Genomic DNA, 18,554 nt, shown 5'->3' with positions numbered 1-18,554 from the left:
ATTCTTTCTGGCCCAGCTACAGGCTGTTGTGGGTTTCTCCAGACAAAACACAAAATAATTCTAATAGATTTATATCTAATGTATAAAAATATATTATTTAGAATTACAGTACTTATAACATGCTGATAATAAAATCAAGTGTACAAAAGATTGTTAATTCAAGAATAGAACCAGTATCACCACAAAGTAAAAAATGGAAATATGTATACTCCACAGTTCCACCAATAGTTAGTCCATGTCTAGGACATAATCAGATATACTGGCATCAGTATATTTCATAAGGAACCCAATGGAGTTGGTTAAGTTCTGCAGTTGAAGAAGTCCAAATGTAACTGTTGTCCTGATTATTATTTTTAACACTAATATCCCTCTCTACCTCCGAGGAGCTCAGAATGGTGTACATGGTTATTTTTATCCTCACAACAACGCTGTGAGGTAGGTTAGGCTGAGAGATACATGACTGGCCCATAATTAAAAACTAAGACTACTCATTAGAGAAGAAAACACAGGCATCATACCATCATAGCTGTTATTCACCAATCTTTATTAATATGAATCAGGCATTTGTTTATTCATGCTTGCTTGGGACATGTAAGTAGAATTTGCAGGGCTGGCATAGATAAAATCCTAAACTGACAAGGTGAGTAGAGTCATATTCTCCATTCCATACTAACCAGACAAGGACTTCTGTTTTATATTTTAAAAAGATCTTAGATTATTTAATTCTTTATTCTAATTAGCTGCTCTCTGCTGTTTAGTTTAGGCTTCAGCAAAATGATGTAGCATTTAGGGGAAAAGATACAAACCAGTAATCCAGCGCTGGAGGCTAAGATAGAGAAGATCTCCACAGCCACCATGGATTTCCCTTTGGTGCTCAGGTAGGTTGGAACAAAAGACAACCAAACACTGCAGAACATCAGCATACTGAAGGTGATGAACTTGGCTTCATTAAAAGTGTCTGGCAATTTCCTGGCTAGGAAAGCCACCATGAAACTTATGGTGGACAGAAGTCCCATGTAGCCCAGGACAAGATAAAACATGACAAGAGAACCTTCATTACATTCTGCTATGATCTCTTCAGGCAGTGACTGCATGTCCAAGACAGGGAATGGGGGAGAGTTTCCTAGCCACACTGCACAGATACCCACTTGAAAAAGAGAACAGGAAAGGACAGTGAGTTTGGTTAGTCTTTTTCTGGCCAACTTCCTCATGCTGGACCCTGGTTTGGTGGCCATGAATGCTACAACCACAGTGATGGTTTTGGCCAACACACATGAAACAGCCACTGAGAAGATGATGCCGAAAGCAGATTGTCGGATGAAGCAGGTCAACTTATTTGGCTGACCAAGAAATAGTAAGGTAGAGAGGAAGCAGAGCATCAGGGAGAGGAGGAGCGCGTAAGTGATGTCTCTGTTGTTGGCTTTGACTATGGGGCTTTCTTTATGCTTTATAAAAGTTCCTAGCACCAAGGCTGTGATCAGGGACAAAGAAACAGCAACAGAGGCTAAACTGATCCCTAAAGGTTCTTCATAGGACAGAAAGTTTAGACTTTTGGGGATGCATTCATCATGGCTCTTGCTTGGATATTGATCTTCTGGACATTTGGAACAATTCAGCACATCTAGAGGGGAAAAGAGGGAAAGTTCCATTTCATTTCAAATGAAAGTGTTAATTGGAGATGATGCTCACAGTTTCTGGTGTTGGTGTTGCTGCTTATGCTGAACTCAGTCTCCTGAATTCAGTGTGGAAATAATCTTGTGGAAAGACATGGTAGGATTCTTGATTTTGCTGCTTATCCTTATTCTTAGTAGCAGAACTATATAGTTGGCTTCACTATTTGTATTAGCTCCAAGTTATCTTTGTTGTAACTGACATCCAGTCTCTGTGCTAATGTAAAGAACAAAGATGCACTAAGCTAGAAGGTCTTTCTTGGGGTTGAGAGGAATGCAGGTCTTTTGGTAGCAAGCATGAATTGTCCCTTTTGCTAGGCAGGGTCTGCCCTGGTTGCATTTGAATGGGAGACTACACATGAGCAAACTAAAATATTCCCCTTAAGGGATTGGGCCACTCTGAGGAGAGCACCTGCATGTTTGCATGAGGAAGGTTCCAAGTTCCCTCCCTGGCATCTTTATAATAGGGCTGAGAGAGACTCCTGCCTGCAACCTTGAAGAAGCTGCTGCCAGACTAGACAATCCTCAGGTAGATGGACCAATGGGCTGACTCATTATATGGCAGCTTCCTATGGTACTCTTTTCTTAAGGGTGTATAGCTGAGTGGATGCTCAAGGTTGCACAGTTTCTTGTACTCTCTGTCCACTTGCGCAAAGTACTGTACTGTACGGTGGACAGATTTGCATCATTCCCTTGAGCAAGTTCAGATGGACTGATGATAAGTATAGGTATAATGCTAGGCCTGAGTGCAAGCTTCCCAAATTAAAACTATCTAGCACAATAGCCTTGCTGTTCACATCACTCCTACAAGCACTTTGCAGGTGTTGGCAGCACCAATGTGGCCAAAGCTGATATGCTCACAAGACAGTTTGGGAAACTAGAAGTTCAGTCTTTGGCTGCCATGCTGGACATAGTCATGAGAATCAAACTTTTTTAAAGGTGTTGTGAAGAGCAACTATAGAGCAACAAATTGTGACTGAGGATGATGGAAATTGTAGTTCCACGGTTGCCTACCCCTGCTATAGACTATTGCTGCTTTCAAAGTGGGCAAACATGCTGTGTAAGCACAAGGATGCTGTACTAGGTAGTTTTGCTAAGTCTAGAGCATTTGTTCCAAACTAGTGTTGCACTGGTGCAAAAAACCTTTTTCTTGCACAGCAAATTGCACAGCTTCTAGTTTGCCCCTTCTGAGCAACCTCTTCCTCCACCCATTAACGTTGCAGAGAACTTTTCACTCTTTCTGTACCAGGTGCATATTGTATGTCAGGTGCATATTTTCGTTCTGCAGGTATGTGGATCCATGAATAGTGGTACCACATATAGTGAGATCTGCCTGTATGCAATTCACCCGGTTGAAAATTCTTGTGTGATCCATTTTGCCAGATTTCCAAACAGATACAGAAGAATATTGCGGGGGGCGGGGGGGATCTTAAGCTGTTGGCAGCATGAGACACTTAATAAACAGTCATCTTTCTTAACCCCATATGTTGAGATATTTGGTGCAACACATCACCTACCCTTCTGGACCGAGATTTCCCCTTCTGAGCATACAGCACAATCATAGCAGCAAAACATTTCCCCTTCTTTCCTTTTCTTCTGATAACCCGGGAGGCAAGAGTCACTACACTGGGAAAGGGGAGGCACCTATTAAAACATATAAAGAACATTTAGTTACAGAGAAGTTAAACTGATTTTTATTTTATTTTTAAATCATCATTTATCTGCAAAGAAAGAGAGAAAGAAAAAAATGGTTTTCATGCACCAGTCTAGCAGTAGATAACTACTGAACATGGCAGATATTATTGGGTGAGAACAAGCTAGGGTCTAGAGGAAGGAAACCGTCTACTCAGTCAGGCTACTGGGCACACAAATAACTTATACACACATGGGGCAGCCTTCAAAATGGCCTCAGTGAGTCAGGAGAGGGCCAGAAAGGCCCCAAAATGGCCCAAACCAGCCCTGTAAGGACCATGGGGAAGCCGGCAGGGGGTTGGAAAAGCTTTAGAGTTCCATCTGTAGCTGCAGCAGCAACCCCTGGAGGCAGCAGAGTTAACCTGGACCTGGTAGTGAGTTTAATATTTTGTTTTACAGGTTTTGAAACCTGGACCGGCTTGGAGCTGGCCCAGGGGGGTCCAGCTGGAGGTCGAGCCAAACCGGGCTAGGTCTGGCTCAAGGGTGAACTCTCGAACCAGTTAGATGGGGAACCAGCTGGATCTCAAGTCAGTTCACACATCCCTAGTGCACAGCATTACAGAATGTGCCCAGAACTCCTAGCCCCAGCACTGATATCCTGAGAAGCCTAACCCTCCCAAGATTCATCACAGTTAAAATGAAGCAAACACAGTTAAGTGTGTTCATGACTGTGTTTATGATCAGAAGGCTTGGGACTCCTCAAGCATCAGCTCTCTAAACCAGTTTATTCTACTGACCACTTGGGGCTTTAGGAGAAGAGGTAGTGAGTAAGAGAATCCATCTTGATTTCCCTCTTTTGTCTCTACTCTGAGCCCAGTTGACTGATATTCTCGGGTTACTTCCTTCCTGTTTCTTCCTCCTCTCTTCCGAGCACCCTGAGGTAGCTAGATGCAGGACACGCCTGCTGCACATGGAAGTTGCCACGATCACACTCACCTTGGCTGTATTGACACGTAATAAGAAACTGGAGGTAAAGGGGTCTCCAGTTTGAAGTTTTGAACAAAATATTCAGTTGTCTGAATGTGGGCAACTGCAGTTAAGAAAGAAAATGGACCCACGTTTTCCCTACTTGGAGAGTGATTTGTACCTTTGGTTTGTAGTGAGGTCTGCTAGCTGGACCCTCAGTTCCATGGTGCCTGTGTTATGTCCAAATGCTAGCACCACAGTCTGATTGCTTCACAACTGAAGTTGAGGGAGGAAACTCCTCTTTTGCTCCAGCTGTTATTGGTTTCTGGGATTGTCCTTCTGTAAAGAAGGAAGCCCAACCAGCTAGTCCCCCCTCATCTCTGTATTATTATTTATTAATTTATTTAATTTCATATCATTTGTATACCACCCTTCCAAGATGGCTCAAGAGAAGTCAGGAGTGGTCTTGTAGTCAGCAAGACTGTAGAGAGGGAGCTCACCTGAATGTTTCAATTCAGATGGGAGAGCAGGAAGAGGAGGGACCAGAACTGTGAGTACATTGAGCCCCGCGGTTCAACGTTACATGTGAACACAGCCATGTTTTGCCTCTTCAGACAGACTGTGATGAGCATGGGGAGGCTGAGGCTGTGGGGTGCATCAGCCCCAGGGTGTGATTTCTGGACACATTCTGAAAAGCTGTACACAAGTGCAGCATTCTGTTTCCTCCAAGTCTGAACAGGATTTGTCTTGTACCTGCATACAGATGTCTGTACACTCATATATGATTCTGTATGAATAATTGTACCTGTATTCATTTTAAAAGTAAACCTGGGCTCAGGACCCTTAAGGGCATGGTACAGGCAGGAAATGTACCGCGCTACATGTGTTCAACGTAGCATGTGAATAAGTGTACCTGTGTACACTGTATGCAAATTGTACATGTGTTGAACATTATTTACTTATCTATCATATCTAAAGGCTGTCTGATACAAATATTTCTAGGCAGTGTAGATGATCTAAAAATACAACCATAAAAACAGAATAAAAACAACTAAAACTGTTTTACAGAATAAAAACAATTAAAATATTTCAGAAATATAATGGAAATAATAAGTGAATAGGACTTAAGGTAAGCAGCACCAGCTTATGCAGCAATGTGAACATCGAGTCTCTGGGGGCATGGGGACCCTTATAATCATGTAGTCCCCAAAAATATCGCAGAATCCACACCTGGTTAAAGCTTTTGTGCCACACAATTGGTCCCTCATTAAGAATGAATCCTTTTCCATCTGTGGGATCCACTGTTCCAACTTTCACTTTAAGAAAGGAGTTGTTTGGGAAGATAATCATGTTCATGATATCAAATCTAGTAGTTGTCAATTCCCAGTTCTCATTAAAGGACACACTCTCTCCTGCTGAATTGTTAAACCAAATGCCTTGAAGAAGTGGGTGGAGCTAATAAAATGAGACCAAAACAAGATATTAGGGACTTCCTGCTCAAATGTACAAACACTTTTCACTGATTACATAGTTTTACGCAGTTTTATTATTTAATTGACTTAAATAGTTTATTAGACTCCTTTCCTAGGTTCATGGCAGCTATTGTCGTCAAAAAAAAAAAAGTTAAAAAGATAAATTCCAAAAATTAAAAAATGCAAATAGCCAGCCAGAAAATACATTTGTCTTACAGCAGTATAATACTGACAATTTATAGATCATCTCCCCCACCCTTAAGAGAAATCCAAGCATAAGACATAAATGTGAGCCTGCAAACTTCATTGATGCATAATGTAAACAAAATCATTCAATCCCTTATTCATGGAGGAGAAAGTTGGATGCAGTTTTATGGTCTACAAAAGTGTTCATGACAATGAAACTGTTGCATTGTGGAGACATTTACCTGCCAAGGCTGTAGATCCTGAACGTCAACTCTTTTACCCCCCTCTATTGCTCTGTGTTTGGATGTAGAGGAGTCCATGGCATGCAAAGCATGTGCTACAACATAGACAGCATTATAGATGCTGTAGCTGTGGCCAGTCATGCACATTTCAAAAACAGACTCAGGAAGGCTCTCCAGCCTCTCCTCCCCAGTACAAGTTCTATCATCTTCCATGAGCATCTGGAGATTTGGAAAGGAACAATCAAAGGCTTGTTCCCAGAAGTCCTTCAGAAAATGATCTTCATGGGACCACTGAGGTTTTACATTCTGAAGATATGCCTGAAACCCTACAGGTTCATTTGCATGAAGAGCAAAGTAAAAGGTACCGTTGAATATTTCAAATTTCCAGTTCCTTATGAGGCCCACTATTGCAAACTCAATCTGGGCTGTCATAATCCACACTTTTCCAACAGATCTGTTTTCCTCATACTCAGGAGCTGCTATAGCGATTAAGGTGCTCAGCCATATAAAAGTTATTGTTTCACCATAGATGACAAATGTCTTGGCTTTCTTATCCATGAATGCTTTATAAAAATTTTGTCCCCTACTACCGAGTTCAGTAACGTCAAGGAAATTGCCTTGGTTTGGGATTCTTTCCGTAAAGGCTGAACAGATAGCATTTTGGGAAAGTAATGGCTCCAGGGCCCCCAAGAAGTGGTCTCCACTCTCATCGTCCACAGCAAATACCCCAATCCATGTCCAATCAAAAGACTGAAGCAACCGGATAATCCCCATGTATTGATGGGCCTCATTTGGGACCATGCAGTAAAAGGAGGGGTCCTGTGCTGTAGCTTTTTCTTCTTGGGCAAATGAGCCATATGTCAGCTAAAAGGAAATGTACACATACTTTAGAGATGGTTTAGGAGAAGGATTTGAAGAAATATGTAGCTGAGTACTTTATATTCAGGAAATATTTGATGCACTAAAATCCTGGATTGAATTTTCTGCTCTTCTAAAAGTCAGTAGTGTTAAAGTCAAGGAGTCTACTGCTAATATTTGGACATATTATACTATATCTGAGGAACCATTATGGTAAGAACTATGCTTGACACCTCTGACTCCATCTTGTATTTTCTGTTCTCCTAGCCTGACAGAAGCATTCTCCATTTAACTTACTGTAAATATAATAAAAAGGCGTTTTGTTCAGTCATTCTCTGGTCATCTCTCCAATCCATTAAATCACTCCCAGAAGAAGAGAAGAATGAACCATACTTAAGATCAGGAAGAAGCTCTGATCTCCCGTGCACAGAGCTTACTTGTGGAATCTTGTAGAGACTTAGGATGTCTGCCATATGGAAGGAGATATCAGAGCCAAGTCCCACAATAACAGCCACAAGGTTCTTCCGGCCACCGCATTCATAACTGGGGACAAATCTATGAAGTTTGAAGAGCAGGTCCAAAGTGGTACGATGGACCATCCTTTCATTATAATAGCTATCATAGATATGGAACCCAAGAGAGACATTGGGCAAGATCTTCTGGTTTTTGTTGATCTCATTTATGGCAAACACCAGTGCCAGGACATGCTGGTAGAATTTGGTCACCATACTGCAGAAAGAGTAATACCTTCTTTCACAAATTCTGCAGGGTATTAAAAGGTTGCATTACAGCAATGGACTACTCTGGATTTAAGCGGGGCAATCTAATTTTGAAACAATCTTATGTAAACATAGTGTACTATCACCACCATTGGAATGAGAACACACAAACACACACAGTGAGCAATCAACTGTGGAAAGAAGCTGCAAATGTAGAGAAAGGTTTCCCTGTAGGCCTGTGGCCAGAGACACCAGTTTGGTATCTATACCTTTAAAACTCTATTTCACTGATGCCTGACACCCACAAATCTGTTTCCTGTACTTTTCTCACCTGACCAGTTGGATAATGATCATCATCTGCAGACATTCAATTTCATTGATACGAATGAGCACTTAGTTGGTCTTTGTTTTCCAGAGAGAACCTTAGGGATCAATAATGGGTGAACACATTGCCCAGGCTTGAGGACACTTAATATATGCCTACGAGTTCACAAAAACCTTATAGCTTTGGATATTCTTTTCTGGTTGAGTCCCCAAGGTGGTAGATAAGCAGATAAGCCAAATTCCTGTGTTAATATTGATGAAGGCATAGATGAATGTGGTATACGTAACATCTTGTACCAAATGCCCATCAGTCATTTATTTCAGGTAGATGGGATTGTCTCTTAGAAAAAGACTGAAAGGACATAAATCTGACATCTGAAATAAGATTACCAAGAAACACATTGGTGAGCATTTTAACGTGCACATTCACAGTGTCATGGACCTGAGAGTGTCTGTACTGAAAAATATTCATTATGGGAGACATGTAGGACCAGGAAATAGCAGAACAGGAATTTATACAAACGTTAGTTAGTTAGTTAGTTTGTTTGTTTAATGAATTTGTAGACTACCCACCACCAAAGTCTCTAAGCAGTTTACAGCATTTGATTGTCTTGGACAGGGATTAAATAAACTATGGTTTCCTGTCACACCATAAGAATTATATTTCATGTCGCTTAAACCCTGCTCTTTGAAGCATCTTAGAACGTTCCTATCCTGTGATTCAACTGCCCATTTTCCTGCATTTCTCCAGTAAAAACTGGAGAAAATAGGGCCATTCACACGACCGGGCGGATGGGGGTGAAGGCTGCTCCAACTCACCTTCCCCTCAGATGACCTCAGAAATTCTGCTGGGAGCACGGACTGCACTTCCAAATGATTCACACTCTGCCACACAGAACGGAGCTCCAAAGGCTGGGATGATGCATACTGGCCTCCAGATATCCCACAATACACTGTGCCATGAGCACAGTACATTGACAGGATCCTCCATCAGATGGGCACTCTAGGTGCCCATCTCTGTGCTTCCACGGGCTGCGTGCCAGCAGCTGGGATTAGGGAGTGCTTGCGCTCTTAACCTCAGCTAAGAGCCGGCTTTAGGAATAGGGTTAGGCTGGGCAGGAGCACTGGGATCTGTGTGGACAGTGGGGAATAGAGAATTCTATTTTCTGCATTATACAGTCCTCAATTCCCAAGCTTGACAGGACATGAGAAAACAGAGGAAGGGAGAATTCCTTACACTGGAAGTTCAAAGCCCATTTCCTGAGAAGGGTGTTCCTTGAAAGCAATTCTGTGGAACATATAATAGATGTGAGAGGCAATCCCCCCAATGAGGAGGCCACCTGGCTGGTACCACTCATGGGGCACAGGAAGCGGTCCACTCACAGGGCATTTCATGGGATGTACTTTGCACACCATGGGAGGCAGCAGAAACAGCAGCAACACTAATACGACTATCTGGGTGCATATCACCTCCTTGTACACAAAGACCCTTATGCACATCTGCAGTGGTACTGCTGAGATCACTTGGTTCAAAACAATGTGCAATGGATTTGTAAATCTGCTTTGGAAAGTAAGGAGCCTTGGTCTTCTCCTTAACATCAATATTAGAACATCCTGCCTTCAATGACAACCAAGATTCATGGATCTGCAGCCATCAAATAAAAGGGGAAACTGGTCAGAGTTCAGAGCCCTGCCTGTCTCTTCTTCCTCATCCCAGCTCTGAATGGTAGAAGTAGAGACATCTATAGCCACTTCCAGGCTTGGTTATAGTTGCTTTTCTACCTTCCAGAAAGCTGTTGGTTGTTATGGAGAATTAATTATTTCAGATAATTGCAGGGGAGATAATCACCTATGCTACATTTGTTCTCCAAGTGGCACCAGTGGTAGCAAAGATGTTTTTCCTCTCTGTTTTTGAAATGTATATCCCTGCCTCCCCAAGACCTCACAGAAGTTAAAGCAGCATAGAACCAACAAAATACCAAGTAATCAATGCAGCCGATAAAAACATAACAGATTAGCGACAGAAATAAAATCACAGATCAAACTCCTGTTAATATATAACAACCCTATCCATATGTTGGCTGAGAATTCTATTTCCTGTGTTAAGAAATTCTCAGGTCACTTGATATGGGAAAGGAGGGGAAGAACGAAATCCTCACATTGGAAGTTCAAAGCCCATTTCCAGAGAAGAAAGAAATTCTTGCTTGAATGAAATTTAATGGGAAATATAAAGGATCTGAGAGGTGCTTTGCCAAAAGGGAAAGGGTCGAATGGATGGATCTCTTTAGGGAGGGGGTTCCCTTCTCTGATCTTTAGTGGGACAAAAGTAAAAAGAGCTCAAGAGAGCTAGGCTTCTAGAAAAAGGCAGACAGAAGGAAAACTTTGGACTATCACTGGGAATGATGTAAATGGGTTCCTCTTCTTATCATCCCATGATTAAATATCAAATGGCAGGCCAATCCTGTAAGGGCAGTCATTCTTGAGGACTGAGGGCTGATTTGGACACATGCTGTTCTGTGTTGTCCATGAGAAAAACTCACTTCTGCAAAATATTATTTATCTTTAACTTTATATAACTCCATTCTCATATATATATCTCCCCATAGCATTCCTATATATATATGACCCCAAGCCATTGTACAGATTTCAGAACAATAAATTAATCATTTATTAAATTAAACTAGCACCATAAAAATATATGTACATATATATTTATTTACCACATGTTATACCACCTATAACCAACTCTCAAGGTGATTCATGACTGTAAAATCAACAGTTAAAAATAGATACACAAAATTAATTTAAAATTGAGTTTTAAAAACCAACTAAAAGTCTGACTGAACAGGTGTGTCTTCAGTGCTCTTCTAAAGGTCATCTGAGATGACACAGCTCTTACATCCACAAGGAGCATGTTCCACAGCCCTGGGTCAACTTCAGAGAAGTCTCACTGTTGAGGTACCACCAGATGAAGTAGTGATTACTGCAAACATCACAGAAAAGAGATATCAAAAATTTAATAGCTCCTTTCCCTTTTTGCTGTCCTGTCAGCTCATTGACCTTGGGGAACAGTGACCAAACCCACAGCGGGGGTGTAGCTATAGTTGAGTGGATAGGTTCTAAGTGCATTGATCCATAGAGTGACCGAGAGCCGGACACGACTGAACGGATAGAGAGAGAGGGTTCAAAGAACCGGGGCCCCCCAGCTCCTGAGGCCTCCCCCAGCTCCACCCCTCTCTATTTTCTTTATTATCTCTCTCGTTCTGAGGGGCGCTGGGGAGAGGGGTGACCACAAGTCCTAGCTATGCCTCCGATCCATAGAACTTCACCTTGTTCCTTTGTATTGCCAGACTGGTCCAAACTAAATAAAAAATCATACATGATGTATATTTCTGAGATTTGGGTTGAGGAGGCTAGAGGCCCGGTCCGATTCCTGCTTCTTGTCCTGGTTATCTGTTGAGGAGCAGGTGAGAAGACATGGGTGGAGAGGAGGACTGGCTGTGTTATATAAAAATAACATCTCTCTTACCAGCTTCCTCTTAGAGTATAATGAGTGTTTGTTCTAAGGTTTGGGGACCAGGGAAACAATGGGACTTTTGTTGGTGTACTGATCACACCGCTGCTCCGTAAAGGAGAACCCACAGAGCAAATTGCCCCAGTTGACTCAAGCCAATGGCAAATGTGGCATGTGGCAAATTGTTTCTCCTTTTCTTTCTTTCTTTCTTTCTTTCTTTCTTTCTTTCTTTCTTTCTTTCTTTCTTTCTTTCTTTCTTTCTTTCTTTCTTTTAAAAGCTACTAACTAGGATTTCCGTCTTCTCAAGGGTTGGTTTTGTTCCCTTATTTCTTAATCCCCTCCTAAGTAGACAGATGTATGCAAAAGACAGAGCACTCCTTCTTCCTACTTAAACCCTCAAGACAGTAGGCGGATGGGGCCACAGCCACCCATATGTAAGTAACTTCCGGATTGGTGTACAGTAATGTACTATACATGGGGTTGCATGTAAAAGGTTGCTTAAGTCTGTGCCAAAGTCATTGTGCCAAATTTTTCCCTTGATGTCAGCAACAGGTGATCGTCCCTATGATTTCTTGGCAAGTCCCTCTGAAATATAGCCTATTTATTTTCTGTGGCATCCTTATTACCAATACTGAGTACGCTGGCTTCCTTCTCTTCATGTATGTTTGGATGTACATTTGAATTGTACTCCCTGCCAAGTTTTCAAATGCTAACTTTGGAATGTTAATTTTCTTGTCTCGACTCCTTTCCCCACTTTTTCTTCTCCTGCCAGGGACCCTCTCACAGCAGGTGGTTCTGACCCAGTCAGAGTCAGTGGTAAAACCCAACCCAACCTGGAAAATCCCATAAACTGACTTCTGTGGTCCCTGAGTTTGATGTTAATAGCAAACTGGATGAGCTGGATGAGACAGAAACCTGGACAAACACTGGAATGGCGTGTTAGCTATTACAGTTCTAGTAGCAGTAATTATTATTGGCCTGCAATCCAAGGGTGGTTTATGGCATCCAAGGAGAGCTCCAACTTCTATCTGCAAACGAACAGCCTGCAAGCAGAGAACACAGCCATTTACTACTGTGCAAAGGGTGCACAAAGTGAGAGAGATCCCACTAGATCTCAGACAAAACAATTTACTGCATGAATTTTAGAGGAAAATGTCCAAAGATGGCAGCAAAGGAAGAAATATCTCTTAGGAATCACCTGATGCAAAATTTATTAGCAGTCAGCTGGTGTCATTCTTTGACCCATCTCCTGGTTATTGTGTCTTGTTCCTGAATCTTCCTTTTCTTGTCTGCTAGGACAAATCAGACCAGTTCCCTCCCCATGCCTTTCTCACAAAATTTCCCATAATTCTTCGATGAAAAGCTTGCCATTCCTTTAAGAATTCAAAGGAATGCAGAAGTTCCTCGGGTGTGGCTTCTCTCATAATAGCCGCATACATTAGATACACCCACGAAAGTGTGTGTGTGTAGTTCTAGTGTTGTTAGAGTGGGAGAAACAATTTTCTCCACTCTCTCTACTCCATGCATAATTTTATACACCACTATCCGGTCTTCCCATAGTTGCCTCTTTTCCAAACTAACACGCTCCAGATGCTGTAGCCTTGCCTCCTAGGGAAGGTGCTCCAGGCCCCTGATCATCTTGGATACCCTCTTCTGCACCTTTTCCAGTTCTATAATGTCCGTCTTAAGATACGGTGACCAGAACTGCACTCAGTACTCCAAATGTGGCCACACCATGGATCTGCATAAGGCCATTATGACATTAGTATTTTTATTATGAGTGAGTGCTGTCTAGGTTTACAGTATGTAGTAAGCAGCAGCTAGCTCAGAGGACTTTTCATCCTACCAAATCCAGCGGCTGCTCAGGACATGATCACAGATGGGACCTCCACCTTTGTTTCCTGCTGACAGATGATCAAAGGTCAGGAGCATGCATAGCTCCAGCACTAAGGGAGGTAGATTCTCCTACCCTATTCTTAATCGGGTGAGCTCAAACAAGAATCAGTTTCTAAAAGCTTGTGTTCCTCCTCTTTTATCCTGAGATGTATGCAAATTCAGGGGCATCTTCCTCTTTAAACCATTCATGCAACTCTGCCACATCTACATGCAGTCAACAGGCTTGTGTGCCTCACCACCATCCCTTCAAAACTCATCAAGTAATCAACGGGCAATAATGATACTTTGGCTTCATTTTTCCCCCTTGCAACAGTCTTCAGAGGTATTTCCCCCCTCCTTTTCAATAAAGGAAAGTGTTACATTCCAAGCGTGGCATGTAGCAAGTTTCTTTCAATGTTCTTTATTTCCAGGTGTCCAGTCAGAAGTCCAGGTGACGGAATATAGAGGTGTAAAAAGGCCTGGGGAGTCCCTCCACCTGACCTGCCAAGGCTCTGGGTTCACCTTCAGCAGCTATGTAATGAACTGGGTGAGACAAGCTCCTGGAAAAGGCTTGGAATGGGTTGCATTAGTAAGTGAAACTGCAGTTACCATTCGGTACACAGATGCAGTGAGAGGGAGCTTCACCATCTCCAGGGATAATGCAAACAGCCAGCTTTATTTGCAAATGAACAGCCTGAAATCCGAGGACACTGCTGTGTCTTACTCTGCAAGATACACAGTGAGAGGAAGTGAATCTGAAGCCCTTCAAAAAACCTCTTTCCAGTCTTGGACATCTGCCATTAGTCAAAATGAAGAAATTAGAAGCAAGGTGGTGATGAGCCAAAGGAGACATCATTTTTGACCCTCTCTTTAGCTCTGACATGATAAGATCTCTTTATCTCCCCCCCCCGCCCTATGAATTACACACATGGGGAATGATAAGAACTGGGGCCATGGTGAGGGTATCGAAGGCTTTAATCCCACTCCCACAGCTTCAGTCTGGTTCAGGCCTCCTGTATGTTCCTTTGACCAGGGAAGGGGAGGGGGGAAAAACTTCCACTGGCCACACAGTTTGGGCTTTGTATTCCAGCTCTGAGTAGCTGTTCTTTTCCTGGCTCAGCTCTTTCTCCTTTTCCATCTCCCATCAAGTGCCCTCTTGCAAGTCGTTGTTACTCAGACAGATCACCCAGTGGTGCAAAACTCAGAGAAGCCCATGGACTGACATGTGCTGTGTTCAGTGTTTCCAGGCAGCATCCTGATGAACATCCTGCTTAGGTATGTTCCACCTGTGCAACAGAGATGGGGGAAATTCACAGTTCCCCCATTTCCTTCAAAATCCCCACGTATCCCCCCAAATATGTCCCTGGTGGTCCTCTAATACTCAGGGAAATATTTGAAGGGGCATTGCGGAGAGCACAGGGGGAAGGCATTTCAGTGAAGATTCCCCCTCTCCTCTTGCACAAGCAAAATGTAGTTGACCCAAGTGGAAGGTTCTTTTGGCTGCTGCCCAGCAACTATTGGGTGATCTGAACCAGACACAAGCCCAGCAAGGATCTGGAGTGCAGTCTTTGGTATGGTCATAATCAGTCCCCTGCACTGCACCCCAGAAATGATTTGCAATCTCAAACAACTGATCCAATGTATGATTGGAAAGCAGTAGCAGCAGCAGCAACAGTGTTTTACTGTAAAAGAATAGAGTTGGTGAGTAGGATCCCAGCTAGGGATGTGTGTACAGGTTCAAATTTGAACCGGTTCAAATTCAAACCAGGCTGGTTCGAAGGTTCGAATTCGAACCGAACCAGCCATCAGGTTCGAGCTGCAGGTTCGAATTTGAACTGAACCAGGGGGTGGTTCGATTTTAACCAGTTTGAACAGGTACTGACATACAGAAATTGGTAGGATGGTAGCTGTCACCCAGGGGTACCTGACACCCAAACCCCAAAGCAATTGGACACTCATACGATTATTTATGAATTTTTGAAAATTATTTTTATTTTTTTCTCATAGGGTATAATGGGACTCAAACCAGTCCATTATTCTGAAGTGTGGAGCACCCATGGGTGCCAACAACCACTGAAGCCAAAAGCGAAGCACCCCCTCCTGGTTCTAACCTGGTTCGAATTCGAACCGTACCCGGCAAACTGGTTTTGTGCACATTCCTAATCCCAGCAGATCTCCAATAAAAATACACCACTCAAGAACTTCAGAGAAAAGTCACCAGAGGGGGGCAGCAGAGATCCACCAACCAAAGGAGGACACAAAGGTGAAAATGCATAATGGGAAACAGATATGTATTCCATTTGTTTTTCTGAAATGGGGAAGAGGCACACACACAAACACTCACATAAACCTTCTAAAGTTCCTCCTTTGCCCCACTCCAAGATCCTCATTGGTATAACCACACGGTGTCTTGGCTCTCTGTGGTGTCTCTCTGTGGCTCTCAACACACACACACACACACACCTCTTCCTGACACGCATGTACAAAATTTTGCATGGCAAACAAAATGACAATGGATTTGTTACAAAGGGTCATATTATATTTTCAAAATGAAATTGCCATGTTGAAAACATGAAAAAAGTGTGTCTATGGATTGCGGGATCACACCGTCTATGCCAGTTTTCTGCTCCCCATAGTGGCTGATCTGATACTTCTGAGAGACTATGAGGCTGTTCTTGTGCACAGTCTAAACCACGCTAGGGATGCGCAGCCTGGGTTTGGCTGCATGTGAGAACTGCCTGGATTGGGCCCGATCCTGGTGGGCCAGTGCTGCCCAGTCTGATTTTGCAGCCCAGCTGTTATCCAAGTTTAAGGGAGCCAGTGTTCCCTTAACTTGGGCTTGCTGTTTGTGTGCATGTCAGGCATCACATGTGTGGTGTAGTGCACTGTGGGATCCACAGAGGCTGGGACAATGAGTCCCGGCCTCCGTTTACCAGCACTGCTGGGCACAGTTTGGAGATTCATCCATGCTGCTCATCTGAGAGCATGGGTCAAGCTCCAACACAAGACATCACTTGTCGGCGGGGGGGTAAGCTGAACCGGCCTTCCCTCCACCCGCCGACCACCCTGCCATGTGAATGACCTCTATAGCTAGAGCAAAAGGTGATGGCCGTCCCTTGATGATTATCCCAAGCAGCTGGCAGTCAGAGGTATACTGCCTCTGGAATTGGGGTTTTTATTTTTGCCTATAATTGTGAATAGGTACCAAGAGGTCTTTCCATTGTTATTAAGTAAAAAATGCTTCTTTCCCTTTCTTTTCCGCATCTCAGCTAGTGCATAAAACCACACTTTCTGGAAGTGCATTTCACAGGTAAACTATGAGATCATTGGAGAGGAGCACAGGGGTCTGGCTGGATCCAGGCATTATGTACAACCAGCCCTACCAGGCTAGCACTGCCTACCTGGGTATGGCTGTGTAATGTCTTCTTCTAGCTGGATCTTAGCTCAGCAATGGTAGTAATCATTTTAATTATTAATTTTTATTGTTTGCATCTAGAATTGAATTGTTGCAGCATATATAGTACTATGGTTAACACTTTGTTGATGGAGTTGTGCCGTAGAGTTGGTGTCGACTCCTGGTGACAAAGTTGTGCCGTTGAGTTGGTGTCGATTCATGGCGACCACAGAGTCCTGTGATTTTCTTTGGTAGAACACAGGAGGGGGTTACCATTGCCATCTCCCACACAGTATGAGAGGATGCATCTTCCTATATGGCTGCTGCCTGACTCAGTTGCTTCCTGTAGTCTGGGAAACATACCAGTGGGGATTTGAAACAGCTACTCCTTTCTCCCTAGGCATGTTACTTCCCAGCTGCGCCATGAACCTCCATTTATCAGAGCATGGGCTCATGCATGCAGTGTTCTATCTGCATTGAAGAATATGGGCATTGCCTTTATATAAACAATTCCCTTAAATGTGTAGAGACTGGGGGTGCAAGCCCCCTCACCCCTCTACATATTTATTAAGGGCATTTGAGTGGGGTTGGCAAACATGCAGCTATACTTCAGCTTAAAGCAGCAATGCCTATTTGTTTTAGAAAACAGCTAGCCTAACAACCATTTTGACTATTTAAAAAATTGTGTTCAGTATCCAAAATAATGAAATAAAACCCATCCAGCATATTTATATACCCAGATTAGTCTGAATGCAGATAGTAGCATCTAAATTGCCTTAAGAACATAAGAGCCCTGCTGGATCAGGCCCAAAGCCCATCTAGTCCAACATCCTGTTTCACACATTGGCCCACGAGATGCCTCTGCAGAGCCCACAGGCAAGAGGTGAGGGCACGCCCTCTCTCTTGCGTTTGCTCCTCTACAACTGGTATTTTGAGGCATCGTGCTTCTGAGGCTGGAGGTGGCCCTTAGCCACCAGACTAGGAGACAGACTAGTAGTTAAGTTCTTTGGGGCAAGTACAGCTATGGAGGTTTCTAAGCAACCTGATAACATTTCCCTTTTAATCTCTCAATCTCTCTCTCTCTCTCTCTCTCTCTGTCATCGACCCTTTAGGGAACAGTGACTACAGTGCCATCAAATTCAGCATACATGCAGAGAGAATATCACCAAGGATGTCTAACACAGACATTTTGAATTTCAGAAGAGAAAACTTCTCCAAAATGAGAAGAATGGTGAAAAGAAAGCTGAGGGGGGAAATCAGGAGAGTCACTTCGCTCCAGAGTGCATGGAGTTTACTCAAAACCACAATACTAGAAGCCCAGTTAGATTTTATACCCAAAAGGAGGAAAGGTTCCACTAAGTATACGTGGGTGCCAGCATGGCTAACAGGTACCGCCAAGGAGGCCATAAAAGGGAAGAAGACTTCCTTCTGAAATTGGAAGGCCTCTCCAAACAAAGAGTACAGAAAGGAACACAAACTGTGGCAAAAGAAATGCAAGGTGACAATAAGGGAGGCAAAAAGATAGTTTGTGGAACATTTAGCCAAAAGAATCAAGGGGAATAACAAAAAATTCTTTAAGTACATCAGAAGCAGGAAACCTGCCATGGAGGCAGTTGGACCATTAGACAATGAGGGAGTGAAAGGGATTAATAAGGAGGATGTGAGGTTGGAGAGAAGCTGAATGAGTTCTTTGCATCTGTCT

General features: G+C 43.1%; 1 protein-coding gene across 1 annotated transcript; it reads right to left on the bottom strand.

The window, feature by feature from the left end:
* Nucleotides 1–719: 719 nt before the first annotated feature.
* LOC128329598 (vomeronasal type-2 receptor 26-like) lies at nt 720–6,969 on the bottom strand. The gene is made up of 4 exons (XM_053261098.1): nt 6,169–6,969; nt 5,499–5,723; nt 3,188–3,314; nt 720–1,621 (listed from the first exon to the last, which is right to left on the bottom strand). Exons 1-4 carry the CDS (start codon nt 6,967–6,969, stop codon nt 720–722), a joined length of 2,055 nt encoding a protein of 684 aa, XP_053117073.1.
* Between the last annotated feature and the right edge of the window lie 11,585 nt (nt 6,970–18,554).

This window comes from Hemicordylus capensis, chromosome 6 (assembly GCF_027244095.1).
Source record: "Hemicordylus capensis ecotype Gifberg chromosome 6, rHemCap1.1.pri, whole genome shotgun sequence".
Lineage (NCBI taxonomy): Eukaryota > Metazoa > Chordata > Lepidosauria > Squamata > Cordylidae > Hemicordylus > Hemicordylus capensis.
The sequence above is the reverse complement of the archived record's forward strand: the minus strand, read 5'-3'. Positions and strand labels throughout refer to the sequence as shown.

Coding starts and splice junctions, on each gene's coding strand:
- LOC128329598 (XM_053261098.1), bottom strand. CDS start 6,969: ATGGTCCCAAATGAGGCCCATCAATACATGGGGATTATCCGGTTGCTT. Junction 5,724..6,168: donor AGGATCTACAGCCTTGGCAG/GTAAATGTCTCC, acceptor TCATTTTATTAG/CTCCACCCACTTCTTCAAGG. Junction 1,622..3,187: donor GGAAATCTCGGTCCAGAAGG/GTAGGTGATGTG, acceptor TTTCCCCTCTAG/ATGTGCTGAATTGTTCCAAA.